The sequence below is a fragment of the Bidens hawaiensis genome, unplaced genomic scaffold, assembly GCF_021521415.1.
Source record: "Bidens hawaiensis isolate Kalapana, Puna unplaced genomic scaffold, B.hawaiensis_p1.1 tig00042996_1, whole genome shotgun sequence".
Lineage (NCBI taxonomy): Eukaryota > Viridiplantae > Streptophyta > Magnoliopsida > Asterales > Asteraceae > Bidens > Bidens hawaiensis.
The window spans coordinates 9,596-35,791 of NW_027497630.1; the positions used below are offsets into that span (position 1 = coordinate 9,596).

The 26,196-nt window shown below is 35.0% G+C and overlaps 4 protein-coding genes across 6 annotated transcripts; 1 reads left to right on the forward strand and 3 right to left on the reverse strand.

Annotated features, from left to right (window-relative positions):
- Positions 1-671: 671 nt before the first annotated feature.
- Positions 672-4,474, reverse strand: LOC143594006 (26S proteasome non-ATPase regulatory subunit 11 homolog). The gene is made up of 3 exons (XM_077073438.1): positions 4,344-4,474; positions 2,393-3,410; positions 672-1,015 (listed from the first exon to the last, which is right to left on the reverse strand). The coding sequence occupies exons 2-3, from the start codon at positions 3,394-3,396 to the stop codon at positions 754-756; spliced, it is 1,266 nt and encodes a 421-aa protein (XP_076929553.1). The 5' UTR covers positions 3,397-3,410; positions 4,344-4,474; the 3' UTR covers positions 672-753.
- Positions 4,475-9,020: 4,546 nt separating this feature from the next.
- Positions 9,021-10,231, reverse strand: LOC143594004 (two-on-two hemoglobin-3-like). Its single transcript, XM_077073436.1, has 4 exons — positions 10,094-10,231; positions 9,790-9,911; positions 9,510-9,654; positions 9,021-9,444 (listed from the first exon to the last, which is right to left on the reverse strand). Exons 1-4 carry the CDS (start codon positions 10,228-10,230, stop codon positions 9,345-9,347), a joined length of 504 nt encoding a protein of 167 aa, XP_076929551.1. The 5' UTR covers position 10,231; the 3' UTR covers positions 9,021-9,344.
- Positions 10,232-14,136: 3,905 nt separating this feature from the next.
- On the reverse strand, positions 14,137-14,550 carry LOC143594005 (uncharacterized). The gene has a single exon (XM_077073437.1). It carries the CDS (start codon positions 14,548-14,550, stop codon positions 14,137-14,139), a length of 414 nt encoding a protein of 137 aa, XP_076929552.1.
- Positions 14,551-21,135: 6,585 nt separating this feature from the next.
- On the forward strand, positions 21,136-25,449 carry LOC143594007 (serine/threonine-protein kinase AFC3-like). 3 transcript variants are annotated; one of them, XM_077073440.1, is made up of 13 exons: positions 21,136-21,338; positions 21,409-21,496; positions 22,289-22,315; positions 22,403-22,556; positions 22,655-22,703; positions 22,868-22,982; positions 23,069-23,160; positions 23,236-23,383; positions 23,562-23,626; positions 23,728-23,825; positions 24,662-24,764; positions 24,848-25,018; positions 25,181-25,449. In XM_077073440.1, exons 1-12 carry the CDS (start codon positions 21,267-21,269, stop codon positions 24,992-24,994), a joined length of 1,158 nt encoding a protein of 385 aa, XP_076929555.1. In that variant the 5' UTR covers positions 21,136-21,266; the 3' UTR covers positions 24,995-25,018; positions 25,181-25,449. The 3 variants fall into 3 exon arrangements, with proteins under 3 accessions (XP_076929555.1, XP_076929556.1, XP_076929554.1); XM_077073441.1 differs by having other exon boundaries at positions 21,137-21,338; positions 24,848-25,012; positions 25,187-25,449; XM_077073439.1 differs by having other exon boundaries at positions 21,137-21,338; positions 24,848-25,012; positions 25,181-25,448.
- The last annotated feature ends 747 nt before the right edge of the window (positions 25,450-26,196 follow it).

Genomic DNA, 26,196 nt, shown 5'->3' on the forward strand with positions numbered 1-26,196 from the left:
TTATCTTTTCTATGTTGCATCATGTAAATTGCAAGTTAATTATGTTTGTTTTAGTTACATTAGCTACTGTAGTTGAGAATATTGTTGTAAAAAATAATATATGTATTCAGTGTAAAGAAGTTATCACATATTCATCTTCTCTGAGTCATGCCCTATGGTTGAAGGCTGGCAGTATCATATCTAAGCAGGGTGATAAAACCTAACATGAATCAAAACAAGGTGTTAAATCTTTTCTAGTATATCTTATTACGAATAGTCCGTGTTGTAGTTAACCTATGTTATCCGCATTAAACATGTCGACCCGTTAATGTCAAAAAATGGATTTTGTAAGTTGTCAAAAAGACTCATTTACAATCAACCAACCAATTAAGTCATTTACATAAATGGTTCATGTGTCATATGTTATGGTTACACATTTAGAATTTTAATTTACAATCAACCAACCAATTGACCCATTTATCTAAAATCTAAATGGTTCATGTGTCATGTTCTGGTTACACATTTTAGAATTTTAACATGTTTGGGTTATGGTTGCTATATTCAATATGAATAAATACATGGATCGTGTTCATTTCCTCAAATCAACCCCTTAATCATTGAAGTATAAAACAGATTCAGATGAGATGATTGAAAACAGAACAGAGATGGTGGTTTTGGTCTTAAGCAAAGATTATCTAACAAAGTCAAAGCATAATGAGTACACATAAAAAAGTAGAATGATCTGGAACAAGTAGAGAAACAGTAACAAGCATTTCAAGCCATGATCTTAGCAGATCTGACAAACAAACTGTCGACAACTTTACCCATGTTCTGAATAGTCTCAAGAGTCGCGGGGAAGATGGCATCAGTCTTTGGGTCTTCAAAAATGATAAGGCACCCGACACCTTGGTCCAAAGTTCCAGCGAACTTTTTGTCCAGAATCATCTGTGACAGCTTTTTCTCCACGTGATCCACAGGCAACTCAATCAAACTTGCAATGTGACCAATTTCCACCCGAGAAAACGGCTCAATCAACCTGTGCACAACACAGCATTTAATTCACAATCCAATCAAACCCTCATTGACCCATTTGCTTATAAATGGGTTGATCCGCATTATTCTTATATTCATCGCCTCAAAACGAGTAAAAATCAGAAAAATAGTAGCTATACAGAAAAGAAGTCTAAAGTCACCTAAAAGTTAGTCACACCACCGGCATATTATAGGCATGTAAACAAAAGAAGCGTTCAATAAACAGTTTGTGAAGCGCTCAACAGAAAGTTCATTTATGTTCTTTCATCTAAATTCGTTTATTTACGTTTATTTATGTTATTTAAATTCGTTTATCTCCGTTTATTTATGTTCTTTCATCTAAATTCGTTTATCTCCGTTTATTTACGTTCATTTAAGTTCATTTATTTACGTTTAATTTATTCATTTAAAATTTTTGGCCCATTACCACTTAATTTAATTTTAGTAAACTTTAAGCCTAACACATTGTACTTCACATTACATTAGGCATGTAAACAAAAGAAGCGTTCAATAAACAGTTTGTGAAGCGCTCAACAGAAAGTTCATTTATGTTCTTTCATCTAAATTCGTTTATTTACGTTTATTTATGTTATTTAAATTCGTTTATCTCCGTTTATTTATGTTCTTTCATCTAAATTCGTTTATCTCCGTTTATTTACGTTCATTTAAGTTCATTTATTTACGTTTAATTTATTCATTTAAAATTTTTGGCCCATTACCACTTAATTTAATTTTAGTAAACTTTAAGCCTAACACATTGTACTTCACATTACATTTAACTTACTATTAACTTACTGTTAACTGTTTTAGCTCAATTTTGTCGTACATCTACGTTCAGTACTTCAGTTATGCTCGTTTATGTTTGTAAACTGTTTGTTTATATTGTTAACAAACAAACATAAACCTACACGAACATGCTCGTTTTAACAAGCAAACAGAAACACACTCCTTTTTTTAGTGAACAAACAAGAACAAGAGAGCTCCATCTGTGTTCATTCGGGTCATTTACAAGCCTAACATTATCCATACGAACAGACTTTTTCGCCAAATCACACGAGCCATATGACTCTATATGACCCATATGATATGTCGAAAATGTTCACACAAGCCCGTATAAGGTGTTACACAATCTGTTTATACGGGCTCGTATAACTTCACTTAATCTGTCTAACGTGACAATACTGTGTTGTGTCAAAAGTCATACGGGCCCCGTATGAAGTGACAGGTCCGTGGTTTGCAAGTGTCATATGGGCACGGTAACATCATACAGGCAGTATTCTAAGTCTCAACCCAACCGAAAAAATAATACCAGTTACCCACCCGGGTCGACCCACCCACTTTAATTGCTAACAATTTTGAGAATTAAGTTCATAACCCTAACCTGCACAAGTTTTGCTCCAAAAGTGTGTCATAAAGGGAAGAAAGATGCCTATGAACAATAGGGTCTTCATCCAACTGAGCTTTAAAATCCTGAAGTGCGGTTTCAAACAGCTTCAACGACCTCTTAGCATAAGCATCAGCAACAGCTTTCATTGCATCAAGTTCTGGCCCTAAAAACTTCAAAGCTTTTGAAGATATAATCCCTGCCACGTCATCAGCTTGATTCACCATAATCTTGCACAGCAACATGTACTTAAGACTATAAACCGCCCTTGGGTCATCAAGTGCATTAAACGCCTCAAAAGCTTCAAAGAAGTAACTGTAAGCAGTTTTATAATCCTTTTCTTCAGCATGAAGAATCCCACTCTGTAAATCAATGGTGCCTTGCTGAGCTGGCGGAACATAGATTGCATTTGCAGCTGTTCTTGCAGCAGTTAATGCAGCTTTCGCTTTTGGTAGATTTCTTAATGAAAAGTGAAGTTTGCTTTCCAACAAGTCAATATCAACCAGAAGTAATTTGTCATCTAAACGTCTGACTTCTTTGACCAACCCCGAAAGCAGAGTCAAAGCCTCTGAATACTCCTTGCTATCCATCAGCAAGGCAGCGAGTCGGGCCTCAACCCGTTGTCTTAAAAAGGTTCGTTTTTCGGCCCGGGTCCACTCGACCATCTCTTTGCACAGAGATATCTGGAGATCAGTTGAATTAGGTATCTTGGCAACCGAATCTATGATTCCCCTAACAATTTTTGCGGTTTTGGCTTTTGGAATTAGAGCAAAGAAAGGTCTTAATGTGGTCAACAGACTACGAAGATCTTCACCTCGGTTTTCTTCCTTGAGAAGTTCTGAAAGTTTTGTGATGGCTTGTTCTTTGACCCGAAGGGCTTCAGAAGATGATGCAGGGTTATCTAGAACCTTGTAAAGTATGGCAATAGCTTCAGGTCGGGTTTTGGCTTCTGAAGCCAGGTCAAGTGAGTCTGATGTAGCGGGCAGATGTGACGATGACATGGTTACGTTAAAAGCTGGCATCAAATAAAAAAGAAATCATGATTAAGAAGATGAAACCAAACGCTAAACATAAAGATTGCTTGAGTACATGTTATAACTATCTTAAACTTTAATGTCATGAAAACAGAGTTACATATATAATATAAGCAGTTGTAAGTTCAAATTGTAATAAACAAACATCGGTAAAATAAAAATATATTTGATGAGGTGATCAATACAAGCTAAAGCTTTTATTAAATGAAGTAAACTAAATAGCAGGGAAAACAATTTCTCAGAGCCCAAAATCCCAGTCTAACTATGTGCCAGCAGCACAAGTTAACATACGACCAACAATCGTTATAACTCTAAGCATATAATTCCAGTTCCATAACAATCACAATGAGAATAAAATCTAATTAAAAAAAATTAACAAGAAAGTAATAACATATTAAGCACATCATGACAGCAAACACTTGCAACTGAACCAGAGGCCTTAGGAATGTGCACGGGTTTTCTAACAGAATATGGCAAGCAATTGAACATACAACTAAGCTAGCCATATATATCACACGCGGTTCGAAGAGATCACATTCGCCATCAAACCGATCAACCAACAGAAAAAAAAATCAGAAAGTAAAATACAAGACACACTAATAATTGTTAGGAGCATTTAACTTTCATATAACCAAAAGCAACAGAACGTAGCATTATATTTTCATAGTGAAATTAAAACCCTAAAAAATCAAATAAAAATAGAGCCAGATTAACAAACCCTAACCTAAAATGCATAGGTTCATAAAAGATATATATAATTAAAGCCACAATCGAATGCAAGTGTGTAAAGATATACAGGAGATAGATATGAAGAAAAAACCTAGGTCGTAAACTAACCGAATTAAATGAAACAGAAGAGAAGAATATGTAAGTAAGATTTAATTGAGATAGAATAGAATAGAAGGGTGAAGTACCGGAGTTAATTATAATAATAAGTTTTGACGGTGGAGATCAACAGACGCCGGAAACTGAGATTGAGATGATGAAAGAAAAACAACGAGTGAGTAATAATAAATAAAGAAGAGATTTGGGAAGATGTCTTGTGGGCAAAGAAAACGCTAAAGGCCCCTTGATTAATTTCTTTTTTACATTTTGCCCACTAAATTATCTTCAACTTTTTATTTTCTTTCAACTTTTTACCCATTAATCCGTTTATTTATCAATGTAAAAGGAATTATACGCAAGATAAAAATTGATTTGTCGGTGTCACGGAATTTAATTTAAAGAAGCTCGCTATTGATCTTTTATATAAACTATTTGGAAAACATACAATATATTAGGTTAGTCGGTTGGTTGGTGTTGCGATTTTTAAGACTCTTCTCTATCAACCATGCAATCTCGAATCTTCACTTTAACCAGTTTTTTTTGTTGCTATTCTTACGAAATCCTTCCGATGAACTTTTGTTGGTTATTTTAAAGCAAATTATATGTGAAAATATTAGCTAGACTGCGTATTTGATTTGACGAACACTATTGACGAAATAATTTTTTTGGCATTCTATTTGATACTTTAACAAACTTAAAAGGTACCGACCGAATTCATGTCGCTTGTTTGTTTTAAAGTTGTTTTTTTTACTATTTTAATCTTTTCATTTGGGCAGGCGTTAACGAATTTATTTTTTGGGTTTACTCTATTATCGTAACGAAACTAACCAATACCAATCGAATTTACATCGACTCGTCGCTGTAACGTGCGTCTTTTACTGCTCAAATAAACGTCCTCTTAAATATGTTATTTTTTGTATCATATGTTATATGAGTGTTACTAGTGTTTTGGACGTGTGTCGATACGGATTTGGGCGTTTAAAGATTTATTTTTTGTTTGACTATCGTGTCGTGATGAATTGAATTGAACTGATACCGACCAAATCTCGTCGATTCACCGCCGCAACGCGGTGGATTTTACCTAGTTAAATTTAAACAAATTAATGTTATTGTGATGTGCTTATATTACTTTTTGAATAAGTAAATTATAATTTTCGTTGTTTTGAATGTGACCTTTCAACTTGTCATACCTCAACCTAAGGTGGAAATATCGGGGCGTGAGCTTTGGTTCACAAATCATAATTTACTATTATGCAATTTAAATATGACAATATCTAATTAATTAATTTAAAATTCAAGTACAACAATTAAAGGAAATTACAAAATGAAATCAAATAATCTAGTATAAGTTTTAATACTAAATGTCATATCTATGTGATCTTCATCTTGATAGACAATCCAATTGATAACTTGCAAATGCGTACAAAATAGATATTTTTGTCAACAAAACATGTCGAGTTAGTAGATCACCAATATTTTATTACAATATAATAATATATAAATGAATAGCAAAACTGTTATCTGTGAGTATAAACAATCAAATCATTGAGCAAATAACGAGTGTCGGTAAAATCATTGTCATGCGAATCGGACGTTGGCTACTACGACATGATGTGATAAATGAGGGTGTCGGTGAAACCATTGCCATGCGAATTGGGACCTGGCTACTACGACGTTCGTATGATCATACTATAATGTCAATATGATGGACCTCTTCGAATGCGATAAAATAAACAAATAACATGTTAACAAATAGCAAATAGTCATTCAATTGATACACACACAAAGATCACAGTTTGCTAATGAGTATATGATAGAGTATGTAACTAATTAACAAGCACGCATAAGTCCCCAAAACGTTTGAAAACAAGTAAAATAGGGGAGTAATTACTTACCTTAACACTTAAACGAGACTAGAAAGTAATAAGAATAACGAAGAACCTAACTTTAAAGTGCTGACTGAGATAATCCAAACAAACCTGAAACTTAGAGATATTAAAAGAGAATTAAAACCGAGAAAATAGCCGCTGGAACCAACCCAAACGAACGTATAGAACTTCGATTATGAGATATTAAATAAATAAGCGAGTTGGTATTGACCAAAATTCGAACAGCAATTCGGGAGTCGGGTTTTGGTCAGTACACTCAAAATTTGATTTTGAACAAAAAAGTCTTATGGACCGAAAACTAGTTCCGACAAGAAGATAGAGATATTGACAAGTCAATATTGGTTGACTAAAACACCCTTAACGGGTCGGGATCACATTGACAATCGAAACTCCATCAATTTGAGAAATTGATTGAAGGCTTTTGAAAAGGTGATAAAAGCCTAAAATATTGAAGAAGAAAACTTATCCAAACGAGAATTGAAACTAGGAGAAATTTGTGGTCAACGAGGTCTTGAAGCTTGAAAGTCAACAGCGGCTTGAAGAACTTGATTAATCTTGAAGAAACTGATAACGGAGAAGGAAATTTCATGGGATATGGGGAGGATGACTGGACTTCAGTAGTTTTTAGGGTTTAGAGGTGTGTTTTTATTTAATTAAAACATTTCAAAATCGTTTATTAGGTAATTGCTTGTTTAAGGAAACCGAATAAGTTTATTATAATAGAATCAAGCCAATTAATAGTCAAAATTCGTTTTTAATATTAAAGGTAAGAATATGGACATGTTATTATATTATTTAACTTATCGTGGACCAGGATTCCTTTTTTTGTTGGGCGGTTGACGCCTGACCGGTTGGGGTAGTAGGTTATTTTTCCGCTCATTCTAAACGGAGAAATGAAAGAAGTTTTTTAAGATAGTAAGTTCTAACAAAATGCACTCATGGCACCAATAAAGAAACACGAAATCCCCCTGGGCCAGTCTAGAGTGAAGATTAAGTATATCCCACGAAGGGTTTAGTGTTATCCGGCGCGAGCAAGCAGAACCACCGTCAAAATAGAACACAGTTAGATCGTTATGAGGAGGAAATAGGGGTCTCCTCATAACCACCCTCCAGCGTGAGAATCAGTATGTGTATATGAATATAAGTAAACAATGCACTCCGCAAGATGCTAAAGAGTATTTTTCTGCTAGAGTTGGAGTCCTTTACCGTTTGGAGGTAATGAGGTATTTATAGCCGGATGGGAAGAGAGAGAGGGTATGGCCACCCGCCATGTCGGGTAATCCACCAATCAGAATGCTTGTACGTGCGTTAGGGGAGTTGGTGGGTAGTATAGCCGATCAACGTTGACATTTTGTACTATGTAGCATTATTGAGTGTGTGTTGTCAATTCCATGTTGGTTGGGTATCTATTTCCATGATGATACCTCATTTTTGTACAATGCTTATGGTGATCTTTAGCGCACTATTTCCCGAGGTGTCAGGGAATGTTTGACGCGTGGTGATATTGTATCCGGCGCCATGATGTGTATATGGCGCTTGCCTGTTCATTCGGCGGAGACATGTTCTTGACCAATAGGTAGGTTTGGTACCTTACATCTACACATACTAAGGTTGCTAACAAGTATTACACTGAAAACAAGCTTGTAAAAGCATAGGAATGAAACCCAGAAGAAACAAATCTAAAACCGGTGAAAAGAGTTCATAAATGGGAACACAATGCCTTGTATCCAGGTCCTTTTTTTCTCCTCTAGCGATTTTCATCGTTTTTCAACAAATGATTTTGCACTTTTTGGATTGAAAATATGTCAGGGAATGTGGGAAGTCCCGAGACGACTCCTAATGCCCTAAGAACCCAATCGATGCTTAATCGCTTATCAAAAAGCTCGGTTTGTCTTATTAACATTCTGAATTAACCGAATTTATTCAAAGAGGGGCATAAATAGCTCCAAACCAATTATACTGGAGGCCCAACTAAAATCAGCACAAGTAGCGTAGACATCCGATTTATAGTTAGTAGATTTGATATTTGTTCGGTTTGGTCCGGTCCTAAGCTAGAGAAAGTCGAGATGGTCTGTTTAGCACCTTAACATTTGGTTTTTGGTGCTTTGTTTCCTTTATATGTAAATTAGATGCGTAAACAAGTCGATTCGATCCGATCAAATCCAATCGTGAGTTACTTGGAATTGGCTCCATAAAAATAAGTGTTTTAAAAACCTGTTCAAACCGGCCGGTTGAACCGGATTTCGCACAGCAGGCCGGTATTTTGAGTCCGGTATTTTTGGCCGGTTTGCTAGAACATCGTACCGGCGGTTTTTGTCTATAATACCGGTTTTTACCGTTAAACCGGTTTTAAGTCAGAGAAATTTTTTATATTTGCGGCCCATTTTTTTCAAAATTACTTTTAACTCAACAATTAACATTCAGACGTGTAAACTGTATGACTATTTTTTAAAATTGAGTGCTTTTGCATTATTCTTTTGATTTGGATTAACTTTTGTTTTTTTTTGTTATGGAATCATTTACTTTTGAATTATTTTTGAATTGAAGTTACATTTTTAGGAAATTATAACGTAAACTATTCAACCGGTTGAACCTTTTGATATAACCCGGTTCAACCGGTTGTACCATTTTTTTGCCCAATCTGATACAAGTAAAATACCGGTTTTATTAAAACTCAAAACAATTGACCTTGAATGAGCTCTTACCCAGAGCTCAAACCTAAATTTGAGTTTATATATTAAATGAACCGGGACACAAGTTTCACATACGGAACTTGACTAGGCGAGTCTAAAGTTGTCTTACTAAATATCAACTTATTTATATCAAAATATACATTTTATAAATAAAATTATAATTATAAAAACATATAAACACTTGTATATGCACAAATAAAATAAATATAATCATTTTAATAGATAACAGATGAGTCGAGATCAAGCTTGAAAATTTATAAGCTTGAAAAACTATAAAGGAACCACGCCCAAGCATTCGACATAGAGCTCCAAAACGAGCCAAGCGGACAAGGTTCAACTCGTTTAAACCCATAATATACATACTGATATAAAATTTTAGGGAAAAAATAGAGATAATGAAGAACAATTGTCATTAAAATCTATGTAAATAAAAGTACATAACATTTATGTCCCTTTGGGGTAACAAATCTGTTTTAATCACCTCTTTTCTGAACGAAAAAGAAGAAAATTAAACTGCAGCTGGTTTGTCATCTCCATGCTTACAAGGTGGAGTTCCGTGGCTTTCATTTTTCAGATCATTTCCAGCCACCAAAAAGTATGCAGTATGCCTGCAAACCCATCAGAAACAAATAATTTTTTTATGAAACAAATATGCAGGTGAAAAGAGCTATACCTGAAGAAATTTAGCATTCTGGTTTTTGAATCATGATCGATGTCGGTGGCGTTATCTAAGGCTTGCTGCATGTGCTGTAACCACCTCTCTGCCGCCTTATGAGTCACAGGAAATGGGCGGTGGCGGCCTATAAGAGCAGGGTGACCTGGACATCATTTATTATTTGTAAAAAACTTAACACAAACTAACGAAAAAGGTTGGTGTCAAAGCGAACAGTTTGCACTAGCCATGAACATATAATGTGTATATATTTGAAGGCAGGTTAAGGATGATAACCTGCCTTTTCTTTGAGAGTACAAAGGAGGTCCTCCCATTCTTTGCACGTATTGATTCTGAATGGCGTCTTCCTTTTTCGAATCCGCAAAAATAGACCTAAACCACTCTTCTTCATCATCATAAACCCTAATATTCATTCATCCAAAAAATGAACCAATCAAAATCCTCATAAACCAATAATTCAAAATCAATTTAAACTATCAAAAGTAACAGTTAACAAATGGTACATCGGAAAACAACGTTTGAGTATTAAAAGTCAAGCCTGTTAGTGATAAACATCAAAGTTATCAACAATAATAAGCGAATACCTGGTGTAGAAATCAGTGGAGAGATTGATGAAGGTCTGAAGGCCTAATTTGTCAAAGAGATTAACGTCGTCAATGGCGAAGGCGTCTTCCTGCTTAACGCCGCTCCATTCAGAAGCTTTCTGTTGCAGACTCTGCATATTAATTAATTAATTAATTGATTGATGATCGTATGGGTGGTTGAATGTATAGTATAGGGTAGTAGTGGGCGGCGTTGAAATTCTCAACTACCAACACATTTATTTCATGTTGGAACCAATCTGTGGGCTGCTTGCTGTTTAATATATTATTATTATTATTTTCTCTTTTACTTGCAAGATTGCAACGAACCGGATTCGCTTTTTTATATTAGATATTTTTTATTTTTATTATATTATAATTAAATCCCTACCTCAATTCTATTTTTGGAAAAATTGTTTGGGTCAACAATAACCTGTGACCACCCTATCAGTTACAGATAGGACTATACGGTCAACAACAACCTGTGAAGTATCAAATCATATACCTTATACACCACAAATAAAAAAAACCATGTGTATTTAATGATGCCTGCTATGATTAGGTGGGGTGCTCCCTATCAGTCACGGATAGGACTATACGGTCAACAACAACCTGTGAGGTATCAAATCATATGTCAGCTCGTGCCTTATACGCCACAAATAGGGTTATATGTGGTGTATTATAGGGATGGACGTACCCATATCCATACATGATTGTACTCGTATCAAAAATCAATAAAAACGTGTATTTATACCTTTACTGAATTTTTCGGTATGGTACTTGTATCGATACGGTACCCCCAATTTTGTACCTCTTTGCCTTTTAATTTCCAAATCTCTGACGATCTTGAAACTGGTACCAGTACGAATAATAAACAATCTAAATTAGTCCAGGTATTGATACGAGTACAGGTACGTGACGGGTACCAAATTAGTACAAGTATCAAATTGGTCACCGATTTAATGATAAGATAGTACTGAAAAACCCTAATCCAGTCACCGACTTTAAGTGATAATTTGTTTGTTAGACTATTAGATGCTATATTATTTAATATTAAAGATGCGTTTAATATTTGTTCAGCAATAATATGGTCAGAAAATTTATTTTATATATTAAACATGAAGAATCCAATTAAATTGGTATAAAATACCAAACGTACACGTACTAGTACTCGATTGTTCATGTACCGAAATTCAACAAAAACGAGTACTGATGCCCGTACTGAATAGATTAAATCAGTACGGGTACGGGTACGAGTACACATAAAAATACGAGTATATGTATTTGAGACAAAATGCTAATCCCTAACGTATTAGGTCAAATTTAAATTATTGAGTTGGAAGACTCCTCCCTCTCCCCTCCTTGTATATTATCCACTACACACATTTTTTACTCGCACACAAACACATAACCTGTGACAAAAAAACATTGTTTTCACGCACCGTAAATGGCAAACAAATGTCGTTGTGGAATGCTATTCCCGGAGTCGAACGAGGAGTTGAATATTTTTTATTTGAACAAGGAGCCAGGATTTGCATATTATAATAAGCAGTCGGCCTTACCAAATTTGAACCAAGTATCGCCGTATTTTTATTTAATTTACAGTCGTTAGTTATTTTTGAAATAAGATGCTAACCATATTGTATGTTAGGAGTATTTCGTGCACGACAGTCACCCCTCGTGGGTGAAGGGAAGCAACACATCGAATGCGTACGAGGGTCAACCGTCGTATTGGTCATAGCCAGAACAACCTTACGGTCGGCCCTCTAACTAGTTACCAGAAAATTCGTATACATTACCCAACCTTCGTACAAACAATGAAAACTCTATATTTAATTATTCAATTAAAATACCAATTCAATAATTTAAATTTAAAATCAATTATACAAATTATCGTTCTTACACAAAAGAAATAAATATTATATAAAAAACAAGATGCAAGGAGAAGGACGAGTACCTGAAAAAGAATCACAACTCAACCTAGGGACCTGTAAGCTCTTTGAACTCATCATTTACGGATGCTGAATCAAAACTTTCAGCAAGTTTTTTTTTCGATGTAAATCACCAAGCCATTCGTGATATAATCATCGAACATCTTATTGCGAGAACGATTCTTGAATATTTTCACTTTGTGATGAAACTTTGTGACGTTTATTCTCCTCCTCTAGATTTTCATCAACCTTTCTTTTGACAAAAGAGTCAATCCTTTTCGACTTTACCATGATTTAACTTAGCTAACATGTATCACCACAACAAACATTTAACAAATTAACCTAACATAGTAACATTTATGAGTTATGACATATCAACATTGTCAATGTATCCCTCAAATTAACCGATGAATCCAAACTCGAACCTACAAAATTGAAAAAAAACAAATGGTGAAATGCAATTGTGAACCCGGTCTGTTAAATTCTCCAATTGTAAATCATCCATGCTGATTGCCGAGTGGCTCCTCAACGCCGAACCTCAATTGCTAATCGAATTCAAAACTCTAAAAGAGCGCCCAATTTGTTATGTTCGATTAAGATCAGATGTTAGGGTTCAGTTGGGCGCTAGTAGGTTGTTCAACAAAATAATTCATTTGTAAATTGTAACTGGGCTTTATTTTTAACCTATCGTTGCTGACCCAAACTCAAATAATGTGGATGTGCCCGACTCAAATAACATGGTTGCGCCGGACTTAATAAATATAATTTTTTGAGATATTTGCGGTAAAAATACACTACTAAGCGAAAAACGGTGGAAGCCGCGGCCCAGTTTGGCCCAAGAAAGGACTGCCCTTGTATACAACATCATAAGGAAGATCAAAGATGACAATAAAATTGGCGATACCCCATGTATGTACTTGAAACCTTCTGAATTTGATTAATAGATATGAGTGGGTGCTCCAAAATAAATAAATAATCATCGTGCATCCATTTTTTAGCTATAATATGTGAAAATTGTTAAACAACAAATTTCTCTAAAGGATGATAGGTTTTCATGTTTTAAGTGTGTAATGTCAATTTAGGAATTAAGATTGTCTTAAACTTTTAGCTCTATAGTATCAGAATTTTTTGGTTCTTTGTTTATTATGATGTCAACTTTTTTTCGTCTTAATTAAGATAAGATAAAAATAGATGGACACTATCTTTCCTCTAAAATCCATTTTGTATTTTCGATTTTTAAAATTATAAAGCGATGAAAATATGCAAAACTTTAAAACATTTGAAAACCTCTCACTATGAATCATTTGCAAAAATCAAAAGTACCATACGTGTAGGATATCAAATAACTACAACCTTTGTAGCAAAGTGGTTGAACAATTTGATGTAGTGGATGAACGAATCCGATGCTTGCCTCTAGCGATATTCACACTTGCAATGGGAGTTTAATGTGTCAGCCTTCACCTTCAACTGGTAGCGGAACTTGAACATTTACATTCGGTTTTGGGGGGGGGGGGGGGGGGAGATGCTAGATTAATTATAAATTATTACACATAAAAAAACCAAATTTTTTTAGGGTTTTATGACCACTTATTAAAGCTTTGTACCATTTACCATGATACCTTTATAGTTGGTTCAAGTGTTTTTTAGAGTAACATATATGATTAAAATTATTGCATATACAAAAATACTTTAAAAGCAATAGAAAAAACGAATTAAAAAGATAGATACTTAGCTAGGCCCAAATGAATACCAATATAACTTCATTAACTTATCCGGAATTCAAACATTTCTTTTCAATTAATCTGATTGCAAAAATAAAATAATTAGATTTTGACTTTGTAATCCTCGAGGCCTCTTTCTTTTTCAAACGTTATGTTGTGGACGCTGAAGCCGGACTCCAAATTCATCCAATAATATTGTATCGTGTGTGCTGACTGGATGCATACTGGACATTCGCTGAAGCCACTATTGAAGCCTACTGAACCTGTTGTGGTTCAGGCGAATGGTGGCTTTAGCTAATTATTTGATTTAGTTATTTATTTAACTTTTTTTCTAAATTTGGAAACTAATAACAAATATTACACTAAAATAAAAATATTAACAAATAATACTAGTTTAGTATAAGATCATCCGGACGTCTAGCCACAAATGCTCGACCAACTCATGACGAAGGTTTCCGTGGACCTCACGGTTCTTGACATATATGACATTTTGGAGTTTTTCATCATCGGTGATTGTCGATTCGGGTTGTGAGATGTTACCTTGGTAGTTTTGACAAATAGCCTTACATTGGTCCTCAAGAACCATGTTATAAAGAATTATACAAGTGTAGACGACATCAATTATTTTCTCCATTGACCAAAACTGTAGTGGCCTCGAAATCGAATGAAAATTTTTCTTTAGAACTCCAAATGCTCTTTCAATATCTTTCCGTGCTGATTCTTGCTTCTTCTTAAAGTACTTCTGTTTGTCTTCAACCGGAGATGCAGAAGCTTGAACAAGCATCGACCATTCCGTTGTAAATGCCATCAAACAATTGAGTTGAATCCCATTCTCATAAAATGATTGAGTTGGCTCGACCACGTCAATAATTTCATCTTATATTGGTGTGACATCTCCAAAATTTCGATCCAAATTTCGACAATTAAGTAAAGTTGAAGGATCAAAATTCCCTAAAATAAGTATTGGTAAAATTTAAATAAAGAAAACAAGATCATTCTATAAGGAAATAAAAATATCCCATAAATAAAGTTATCTTATGGTAAGTATATGAAATAAGGAAATTCCATCCCACATTGAAAGATGAAAGAAAGTGAAAGCATTCCACATGTGTATAAATAAGGAAGTTAAAACCCATCTCACATGGAAAGTGGTAAAGATATGAAAGCTCTTTATAAGGAAGAGATTTTCCATAAAAATATTCTTATATGCCTAGCATGCACCCAGTGGTCCTAGCGGAGGGTGCGAAGCACTTGACGCGCTCGCGCTCGGGCTCGGGCGAAGGGCGTTGGGCGATGGGCGCAATGTGGTGCTTTGATGGCGCACTTCGCATGCTCGCATCGCCGTAAGCCGCCTTAGTATTTTTGGATAACGAGATTTAGACCTAGAAATGACAAGCTATCAAAGACAAGGGTCTGAAAATGAAAAAAATGGTATATAGTGACCCGTCGCGCTACGCGATGAGTCCAAGAACACGGCCATCGCGGTACGCGATGACCCGTGATGACTCAGGGACACGTGTCACACTCTGGTGACACGTGGCAGCAAGGCAGGCCACGTGGCGTTCATGCAGAAATGGCGGCGTCGCGATACGCGACGGCCAAGGAAGAGTACCCATCGCGTACCGCGACGGGACCCGAAATCAGCTATAAAAAGGGGGTGCACGACACATTCATTTCTCACACCAAACTTTCTCTCTCTAGAATCACTCTCTCACTACATCGGTTTCCGTGCCGACCCAACAATCGTCACCTCGTAATCCGTGCCACATACCGATGATACCTCGAAGTGTGTGCCACCCGAAGATAACCCGACAATATATCTCGAAGTACGTGCACGACACGACAACCACCGTATGTCACCTCATTTTGCGTGCCAAGCATCGTAGTGCGTGCCAAACTTTGAGGTTCTGACAGTTTAAGCCCTAGAATGCGATAGAGAGTGGAAGTGTTGCTCAATCAATCTTAGTTAGCAAAACTCCGAATAGCCGTGTGAGGTAGGGGTTCTACCTAAGTCATTATTTTATTATATTATATGGCTTAGACCACAGTCAGGGGTATAGCCCAAACCTTGATCATAAATATGTTTACATAGGCTTTAAACATACAAGGATTTTAGTAATGTTTCTTTACAAATTAAGAAACACTTGTTTTTCATTCATAAGGATATAGTCGAGATATAGTTTCTTAACGATTAAGAAACATAGCATTTTATACACAAGGAATATAGTAAAAATATTGTTTCCTTATGATTAAGAAACATAGCATTTTATACACAAGGAGTATAGTAAAAATATTGTTTCTTTATGATTAAGAAACATAAGATTTTACATTCAATATTAGCAGTCAATGAATGTTTCTTCTTGAAGAAGAAACAGATTACAGATGTTTCTTCATGAAGAAGAAACTCAGCATATGATTTGATAAATAAATACAAAGACTATATGTCTCAATATTTTATTCAAACAAATGATCAGTCAAGGTTTAAAGCTATCAAAACCAGACTAAGGGTCTGTAGCCGGATCAGATGACGATCCGAATATTTATATAAACCTATTTTATAATAGGTCAATCAATCAATCAATCATTCACAGTCAAGGTTTCAAACGAGATCACCATATCATTCAGAACAGACAGTTACAGGTGAATACGTTAACCTTTTCAATCTGTCAAAACATATTTATACTCAATGAGACGAACGGGTGTTTGTCTTAACGAGTCAATCAATGTCTACATGAGATCGTGAAATCTCTAAAACGTTATAATACAAAGTAGAGAATAAAATCAACTCAGACCGAATACGCATGTGTCTGGATCTAAACATAACTGTTAAAGCTCAATCAATCAAAGGCAATGAAGCCGCGAGCTTAAACAGTTCTCAGTTTAGGGCCGTATGGCTCGGGGAATACCGTTGTGTGTGTAGGGCAGTGGTACATATACCGGAAGTAGAAATACTTCCGCTGAGATTGTCAAGTACATTTGTATTATAATGTCATTCAAATGTTTTATTGAGTCATACGTGTTCACCAGCATATAGCTGACGTATTTTTCCCCACATTTCAGGGAAACATATTAGCACAAGTAGCAAGGAACATAGTCATTCATGAAGATAGACGCTCGCAAGGTAGAGATGGCTCAATTTTAAATTATTAAAAGATTATAAACATGATTTATAAATCAAACACTCGGGTATTTATTATCCGAGAAAGCTTTCAAATAAATTAATATTTTATTATAACCAAAGTCTTTCGCTAAAACAAACGCAACTCTGATGTATTTACAAAACAGGTACCAACTATTGGTCATACGCCTAGGCCCTAAGCCGGGGTGTGACAATTGGTGACTGTTTGATAACATTTATGTCACTATTTGACCCGACAACAACAAAAAACGCATGTCATAACCAAAGATCTTGGGAGGCCACCGCCTCAAGTATAATACTGGGGTCAGGGTGATCACCCCGGTGGAACTGACCTCGTCAGGCCGTAGGACAATTTCCCATCCAACATGCATACAGTCGATGCTACCGAGCATTCCGGGGAAACCATGTTTTTCACCGTGCACCTCGTATATGCGTTGGATATCATACAAAGTTGGTTTATGCAAATATCTCCATGAGTAAATCGATATGATCCCTATGTATAAATATTGTCAAGTAGACCCTCGAACAATATATTTAAATATAACTAAACGAAGCATATATGTATACCTTGACAGAAAAAATGAGGTGAGTCTTGCGAAACCTTTTCAAACATTTATAGGTATTCATCCATTGCGTCTAACGAAGTTTCATAAGCTAGTTGGCGATAGTAGCTTTACTTTTTTGGATGGTCGTGAAACCGGGTCTACCTCTTGCATCTACTCCTTGTTGGAAAAAAGGATGTCGATCCGACAAATCATTTGATAAACGCATGAATAGTTGTCTACTAGTTCGAAACCGACGCCTAAAATGTTGTTCGTCATAAAGGGAATCAGAGCTAAAATAGTGACGTACCAAAGTTTCATTAGCGCCCGCTCGATCACGAAGAAGAGGTGATTGTCTTGTTCGTCTTTGTCACCCTTGAAATCGTTCAACCAACCAGTTAACTGTAATTCTCTCGGCTTCAAAAATAAGGTCGTATTTCTCCGAAGAGTCGGGCGAAGAAAATGAATTCCATTGTATTTTTGGTTTATAATTGTGTGTATTGGATAGAAATGAGTAGAATTGGTGAGTTTTGTTTGATGTGTGAAAGTGTTTGTTATTATGAGTATTAATAGAAAAAAAGGCTTCAACGGTCAAATGGCACAACCACCAAAAAAATTCCCCTCAATGGTAGCTTTGGCCACCGCAAGCCGGCTCGCGGGAGGCTATTGTGGTGTTTGCGGCCGACGTGGCTCACGCCAGGCCACTCACGGTTGTGATGACGACCCCCAACACACAGTCTCATTCAAAAATTCAATTTCCAGAACACCACACCCCAAGTCCCCAATCACCATTACAACACTTAAATTTCATTCCATTTAAATGGATCATTCTCTGTTTTTGTGTAACCACTAGAGTCACCATCTAAAAATACGTCATCATTCAAAATATATGGGATGTATAAGCCACTTCTAAGCCTGTCGGTGGGTGGGGGGGGGGGAACCTCTCCCCCTCCTTTACTGCTTTTGCCTTTAAACCCAACTTGTGAAGATTTAAAACACTTTACACTTGCAACTAAATGTTGGTAATAATGGACCAGTTCGATTAAGTCAACGCGACGGACCGAACTATGACCCGTAAGAGTTACACCTTAGGTAACGAGCATAAAATCCGCTCAAGTAGTTGACCGATATTGACGAATAAATAACTGGATTATTATTTATACTAAATATAAATAACAATGTCTTAAAGTTTATTTATTAGATAAATAAACATGGAGCAGGCTTTTATACAAGAGTTGGATCGAGTTGTACTTGGAGGCCTGGTTAGTATTTATTATAATGACTATAAGGTTATATATATATATATACTAGTTTTTATCCCCCGTATTACGGGGGCTGTTTTACATTACTCGTTTTGAATATTTATATATTTTTTTGGGTTTAATTTTATTTATTGTAATGAAATTTATAATATACTTAGAGTTTATTGATAAAAAAGTTTCACAAATAACTAAGATGTTATAACCCGGTTAAAAGTCATCTGGGTTTGGTAAGACCCAAGTTCCGCTTATTTTTTTTACTATAAAATTATTTCTTATTATAAATAATATTTAAAAAAAAATCATATAATAATTTTTAGCATATCCTATTTTATAGGATTTTCACATCAATAATTTGGTGAGAATAATTTTTAATTTAATGAGATGTTATAACCCGTTTAAGGAATATCTGGGTTTGGTAAGACCCATACCCGTGAATTCGGGTCAAATGCATGAGAAGCTTCCATTTATAAATCAAGCAAATCTGATGACTCCAAAAAAAGGGGAGCGTCCACATCGCGACAAGTAAGATTTTTATGTTTTCGTTTATATATATATATATATTATATATATATATATATATATAAAGTATGTTTGGCAGAGTAGCTGTAGCTTTTAATAAAATGTATAAAATTACTAAAATGAACATAACAAAAAACAATAATAGTAAATATATTTATTTTGGAAGGTTATTTAACTAAATTAAAATACTAAAAGCTTGTAGCTCTTTCTAAACGCTACTAGTATAAGCTTTAAGTTTTTTCTCATAACCTAAAAGCTTCAAGCTCCTTGAACCAAATAAGACTGTTAATTGAGTATGAGCTTTTTTCTTAAAAGTAGCTTGAAGCTAGAAGCTCCTAAAAGCTTCCAGCTAAATATACCCATAATCATATATGCTGTTGTTGCTGCCGGATATCTCCAATTTGTCACTGCCGCATGTCGTGCACCGTTGTTCCACGCCACTCATTGCACCCGCTCGTCTCGTTTCGGTACCTTGCGTCACTCGTTAACTCTCAGTGTTCAACCGACTATTCATTAACTGAGGTATAATTTATCTCATGGGTAGTTATTAACAAATTGTTTATTTCAACCGTGCTCGTGTGGTTCTGCAACCGGATCCTGCCGGGTTCATTAAAGTGTTGATTACTTGTTTTATTCCGCTGCGTATATATTAATTAATTGGATGAGTTATTATTTGTTATATTTATTGAACTAAGTTTTAATATATAATTTTTGACCAATCACCATCTAAACCCAAGAGTAATTGTTAGTTGATGTCCAAAGAAAGAAACTTAACTATCAATCTATCCTTATTGGTGGTTCTTTGTTCTAGAGGACAATCCTCATTAATTCTTATTCAAGGCCCACAACACTTGCAAGGTTAAGTGGAAAAGAGATGTTACATATAAATTAGTGGATAATTCTGGCTTTTGTTCTAAATCAAATGCGTCAAAAGATACAAACAGAAGATACAAACTAGGAGGATCAGAAGAAAAATTATAGGGTTTGTGTTGCATAAAAAAGGGAATGATGCCATGCATACGTAAGTATGATCAAGTCCGTAATAGGGATTACACCTCACCTCAAATCGGAACCTCTGGATTCAAACATTTCGCCCAAACATCCCTAAACGACCCTATATATACCATGCTCTTCTCGAGTTAAAATCATCACTTTCACATTTAACCTTAACCTTACGCTTGTAAACAAACTGAATGTTCAACGAACTGTTCACCATTCGGCGGAAAGTTTGTTTATACTTGTTCATTATGTTCATTCATTTATGCTCGAATATTTATGTTCATTTGTATTTGTTCATATATGTTTATTTGTCGTTGTTCAATTATGTTCACCTATGTTTGTGAGTTGTTTGTTTAGATTTTAAATGAAAAAACATAGACGAACATGAACAAGTTCATTTTTTTAAAAAATGAACATGAACACAAATATTTGTATGATTAAGTGTTCATTTTCGTTCAAATTTAAATGAACGAATACGAGCATGCTCTTGTTTGTGTTTGTTTAGTTCTTTTATAGGCCTACTTAACCTAGTGTCATAGTACATGTATAACTAGAGGTGTACAAAAAAATCGGTTCCACCCAAACCGCCGGTTCTACCAAACCGGTTTGAGAAAAACAGGTTAAGCCGGTTCTAAACCGGACCAAACTGAACCGGACCAGGCCGGCCTATCTTGCATCTAAACCGGTTTATAAACCGAACTGACCAGCCGTTGACAACACCGGTTTGGTTTGTGTTTAAAACCGAGTCGACCACCTCTATGTATAACAAGACTCTTTATGGGGTTGTGCATATGGCCCAATCAATAATAACTCTGGCTACTTCCGACAGGCCCAAAGCCAGAGCCGACCAGTTTACGTCATCCAACTCGTACGTGCAAATTTCTTGTCTCCATCCAAAAGCCCTAATTTATCCTCCGTTACGTTACAAACCCTAACTTATTACTTCACACATAATACCTATTATAATTACGGATAACCAAATCCTCATTATAATAATCCAATTCGCGTTATTGCAGTCGGCCAATGTTCCAATTGATTCTTCTTCAGAACTAAGTCATAAATTATGATTGAACAGCAGCAGCCACAACGCAACACCAAACGACGCCGTCTTGCGTCACCAATCGAACAACCAGAGGTTTGTTAGTTTATGAATTCTAATACTCGATTCATGTTGTTGTTAGCTTATTTTGTGATTTTGTTTGCAGCAGCAAGTTGTACGGCAGCCTCCGAAACGAGAGGATGATCGAGAGGGACATTATACCTATAGTTTAGGCGAAAATCTCACTCCAAGATGTCAGTTTTATTTACCTTTTCAATATTATTATTATTATTATGTTGATATTAATTGGATTAGTTTAATATTATTACATGGATGCAAAGTTTCAAATTTTTAATAATTTGAAGCTAAGAACTAGGGATTAGCATTTTTACCTAATTAATATAATGTTGTTTTTTTACCAAAACCAGTAATTTCAATGATACTAATACTGAATTGACAGAAACGGTACGGTATTCGATTTATACCTTCACTCAACGAACTGAACGGGACATGTTCGTGTTTGTTTGCATAACCTTAACTGAATAAACGATCGAACATGAGCAATCAAAGTAACAAACGCACGACGTTTTCTTGGTCGTTTTTGTTCTTTAAGAAAATGAACGTGTTCATGTTCGTTTATGTTATTTCGTTAGCAGCTTAAATGAATGAATCTAATCTAAACAACAGGCTTAAACAAACAAACATAAATAAATGTAAACGATCGAACACAAATGAATGAACGTAAACGAACATTCACACACAACACATATGTTCATGTTCGTTCAATTATTAAATTAACGAACTTCTTGACAAATGGTTCATGATTTTTTCACTGAGCATTTGGTTCATTTTCAGTTTTACCTATTAAGAAATGCAAAGGAAAGAAAACGCTATTTAAGTGGTAGCATTATAAATACTGTGACTAATATATACTTAGGAAATACAAGAAAATAATATGGAACCTGAATTACTAATCTCGTGTGCTTGTTTTCTTTATGTTTTATGCAGCAACTAACGTTCGGATTTTTGTTAATTGTATTGTGCAGATAAAATACTAAGCAAGATGGGTGAAGGTTAGCAGTAAAGTGTCCGGTGTCTGCAAAATCTTATATTTTTATCAATCTTCTTTTGTGGATATCAGCAAATTGCTAGTGCTGTAGGCACATTTGGTCGAGTTTTGGAATGTTGGGATCGCCAAACCCGTGAATATGTAGCAATCAAAGTCGTCAGAAGCATAAGAAAGTATCGCGATGCTGCAATGATTGAAGTTGATGTGCTTGAACAACTTGCTAAGAACGCTAAAGGCAGATCACTGTATGTCACATTTCATAGTTTATGTATTGAAAGCTTATGATGTTATGTTATTACTATTTTTATTATTGTCTAAACGCTTTGTTCCTTTGTTTGTGCAGATGTGTGCAAATCAGGAATTGGTTTGATTATCGCAATCATATATGCATAGTAAGTGTCTCAATGACTGTCTTATCCTCTAGTTCCCAATATGTTCACTTACATTGTTATTCTCTGTTTCAGTTTGTTCACTCATTTTGTTATTCTCTGTTTGTTGATGAGGCTTTTAGTTACTATTAAGTTACAAATTTGGGGCTAATTGCTATATAAATCAGGTTTTTGAGAAGCTTGGACCGAGTTTATTTGATTTCCTAAAGAGAAATAAATACTCGCCATTTCCTATGGATCTTGTTCGGGAAATTGGACGTCAGCTTTTGGAGTCTGTAGCATGTGTGTAGATTTATTTATAACCCTAAAAATGAAATTATTACAATCTTTTTGGGTAATGTTTTGCTATATGCTATTATAATTGGCAGATATGCATAGTTTACACTTAATCCATACTGATCTGAAGCCGGAAAATATACTTCTTGTATCTTCTGATTATTTAAAGCTTCCTGGGTACAAGGTAGTTGACCGTTTTGACTTTTGAGGTTGGACCCAGATTGGTTAAAGTTTTAAATAAGTTTTTCAAATGCTGCAGAGAAGTTCACAGGGTGAAATTAGTTATAGATGGCTGCCAAAATCGAGTGAGATTAAGTTGATTGATTTTGGCAGTACTGCTTATGATAATGAAAATCATATCTCCATTGTTTCTACAAGACACTACCGAGCACCTGAAGTTATTCTAGGTGACATGTCATATGAGTTCATTTGATTGATGTTTGTAGTCTATAACCTTAATCCATAAGTTTATATTCTTAAATCTGTGAATAGATGGAGTAGATTTGAGTTTTCATCATTTCATGTGCAAAACACTGTTAGGATTCTCTTTCAATTTTCTTATCGTTGTGTTTATTATTATTCTAGGGCTTGGATGGAGCTATCCGTGCGATATGTGGAGTGTTGGTTGTATACTTATTGAATTATGCTCGGTTTGCCTTTATTCTTTTTACCTTATGTTTTTGGTCATGTGGTTTAAATTGAAATAATACATTTTTATATGGTATTTATAAAATATTATTTAATTTTGCAGGGTGAAGCTTTGTTTCAGACTCATGAGAATTTAGAACATTTGGCAATGATGGAGAGGGTATTGGGACCTTTACCAGAGCATATGATTCGTAGAGCAAAGTAAGACATATTTTTTTGGCCTGTAAACAAATTGTTAAACTTCAACTGAACAAGCTACCGGACACAAACAAATAAATGAACGGTTTTCTTGTTTATGTTCGTTTTGTCAATAGTATAAACGAACAAATAACTATTCACAAACATACACGAACAAACATAAAAGAAAAAAAACATAGTTGCTCGAACAGCAATTTAAAATGAACGTGTACATAGATTAGTTGGGCCTAAAAATTTGTTAAAACTATAAGTTGTAGTAGGCCTAAAAGTTTTAACTTACACAAACAAAACCTAAACAACATAAATGAACGAGTGAGATGTGTGTTCATATTCTTTTGTTAAAATGAACAAAAAGTTTTGTTCAAGATCGTTCGTTTACTAAGGTGCTGCTTGGCACTTTGGCAATCTTGTGCTGAACCAGCAAGAGGCTTGACTGATTAAGAGGTAGCCTCTGAATGGTTCAACATGGTTCAGAAACTTACCCATTAAGAGCTCGCTGAGCCATTAAGAGGTGTCTTTTAAGTGAACCAAACACGCTCTAACTTTGACCGATTCAGAGGTAGCCTCTTAATGATTCAAACAGCTAAACAAACATAAACGAACTTAACGGCGAACAGTTCATTGTGTGTTTGGTTCGTTGACAGGACTACCTAGTTCTATAAACATTAATTTATTATATTTTTTGTTAACAAATCATATATACTTCTCTCTAGAGAAATCAAAGTAAGAAGTAAAACAAAACAAAATGGAAATTATGTCTCAAATAATCATTAAATAACCAATTTTGCTAGACACTGTTATTATTTGGGTTATTTTTTTAAAATTATTTATTACTACAGTCGGGATGCGGAAAAATACTTCAGAAGATCACGGTTAAACTGGCCTGAAGGCGCAGTCTCTAGAGAGAGTATTAGAGCAGTAAGGAAGCTAGATCGCCTCAAGGTTCTCTTTTTCTGACTTTCTTTTTATAAAAATATTACTAATTTATATACAGATCAACTGACTCTGTGTTCTTTATAATGTAGAATATGGTATCACAGTGTATGTCAGTTGGAGGGTCAAGATCGTCTTTTATTGATCTGCTGCATGGTTTATTAAAGTTTGATCCTTCAGATCGTCTCACTGCTCAAGAAGCTCTTGGCCATCCGTTCTTCAGATACAGCCCTGCATAAACTAGCAACAGTTTTCTGGTACTGGTTGGACTCGAAAACATTGTTTTTTTTAGTTTAAAATTTTGTGGATTAGTTATGATAAACAAAAGTTATCAATAATAAGACAAGTGTTTTCTGAATGCAACCTGCTAGACCCATTAGTGGTTATGAATCTATATTATTATCATTGACCTTATAACTTTGCAGTTGCAGGTCCGTATGATACTGCCATTGCTGATGAGCTTAAGAGCATTTATGATGACGTGGACAAAAGAAGGATGGAAACAAGGTGATCTTGCGGCGTGCACATGGACATGTTCCTGGCACAAAAATGATTTTGTTGCGGTTGTGTTTGCGCCGGTGTTTGTGCTGTTTATTTTTGTAGGTTTCAGAAAACATTGTTTTATGTTTTAATGTTTTCACAGAATAATATAATGCAATTCTGAACTTATATCTAACACTATTTGAGTATTCGCAATGCTTGTTTCCGAAACCATTGTTTTATGTTTTAATGTTTAGACCTATAATAAGTATTTAATGTATTAGTTGTTAGTTGAATTATATTTTGATAATGTGTGGCTTATAACCAAATGGTTGTGGGTTTTAGGCTTAATTGAGATATGGAGTAGAATAGGTGGAAAAACTTTGGCTGTTCAAATAAAAAAGTTAGTAGTAGAATTATATATTGATAATAAACTACTGTGTTTAGTAGAGAAATATAAAAAGTAAAAAAAATATGTTAAGTGTTGTTTTTCTTTTAGTGGCTGTAAACTAATAGATTGTTTAGCGAACTGTTATTGTCTAACAAGATGAACAAGTGTTTATATTTATACTAGATGCTGTATAATTAATTATATATAATTAAAATATATATTTATACCCTATGAATAGATGCATAAGAAAATATTATATCATATCTTGTTACGTTTGCTGTTAGGGAAAATACAAAAAACCATGTTCATGTTTGTTAGGTCGTTTATGTCTTACGCCCATACTCATGAATAGTCGTTTTATGACTCACGAGTGAGACATTCGTTTTTTTTTTCTTAAATAACTGTTCAAACTGTTTTACATGTATGCAGAAGAAACAATCGAAACCGTCAAACTTTAAACATGTTATGAAGCTTCGGCACTGTCTTCACCCAACCATTCATGTTGAAATTCATTACGAACTGGTCGTATGAGTTGGGGAGAGAGTTGAGGATGAAATCCGATGCCATCTC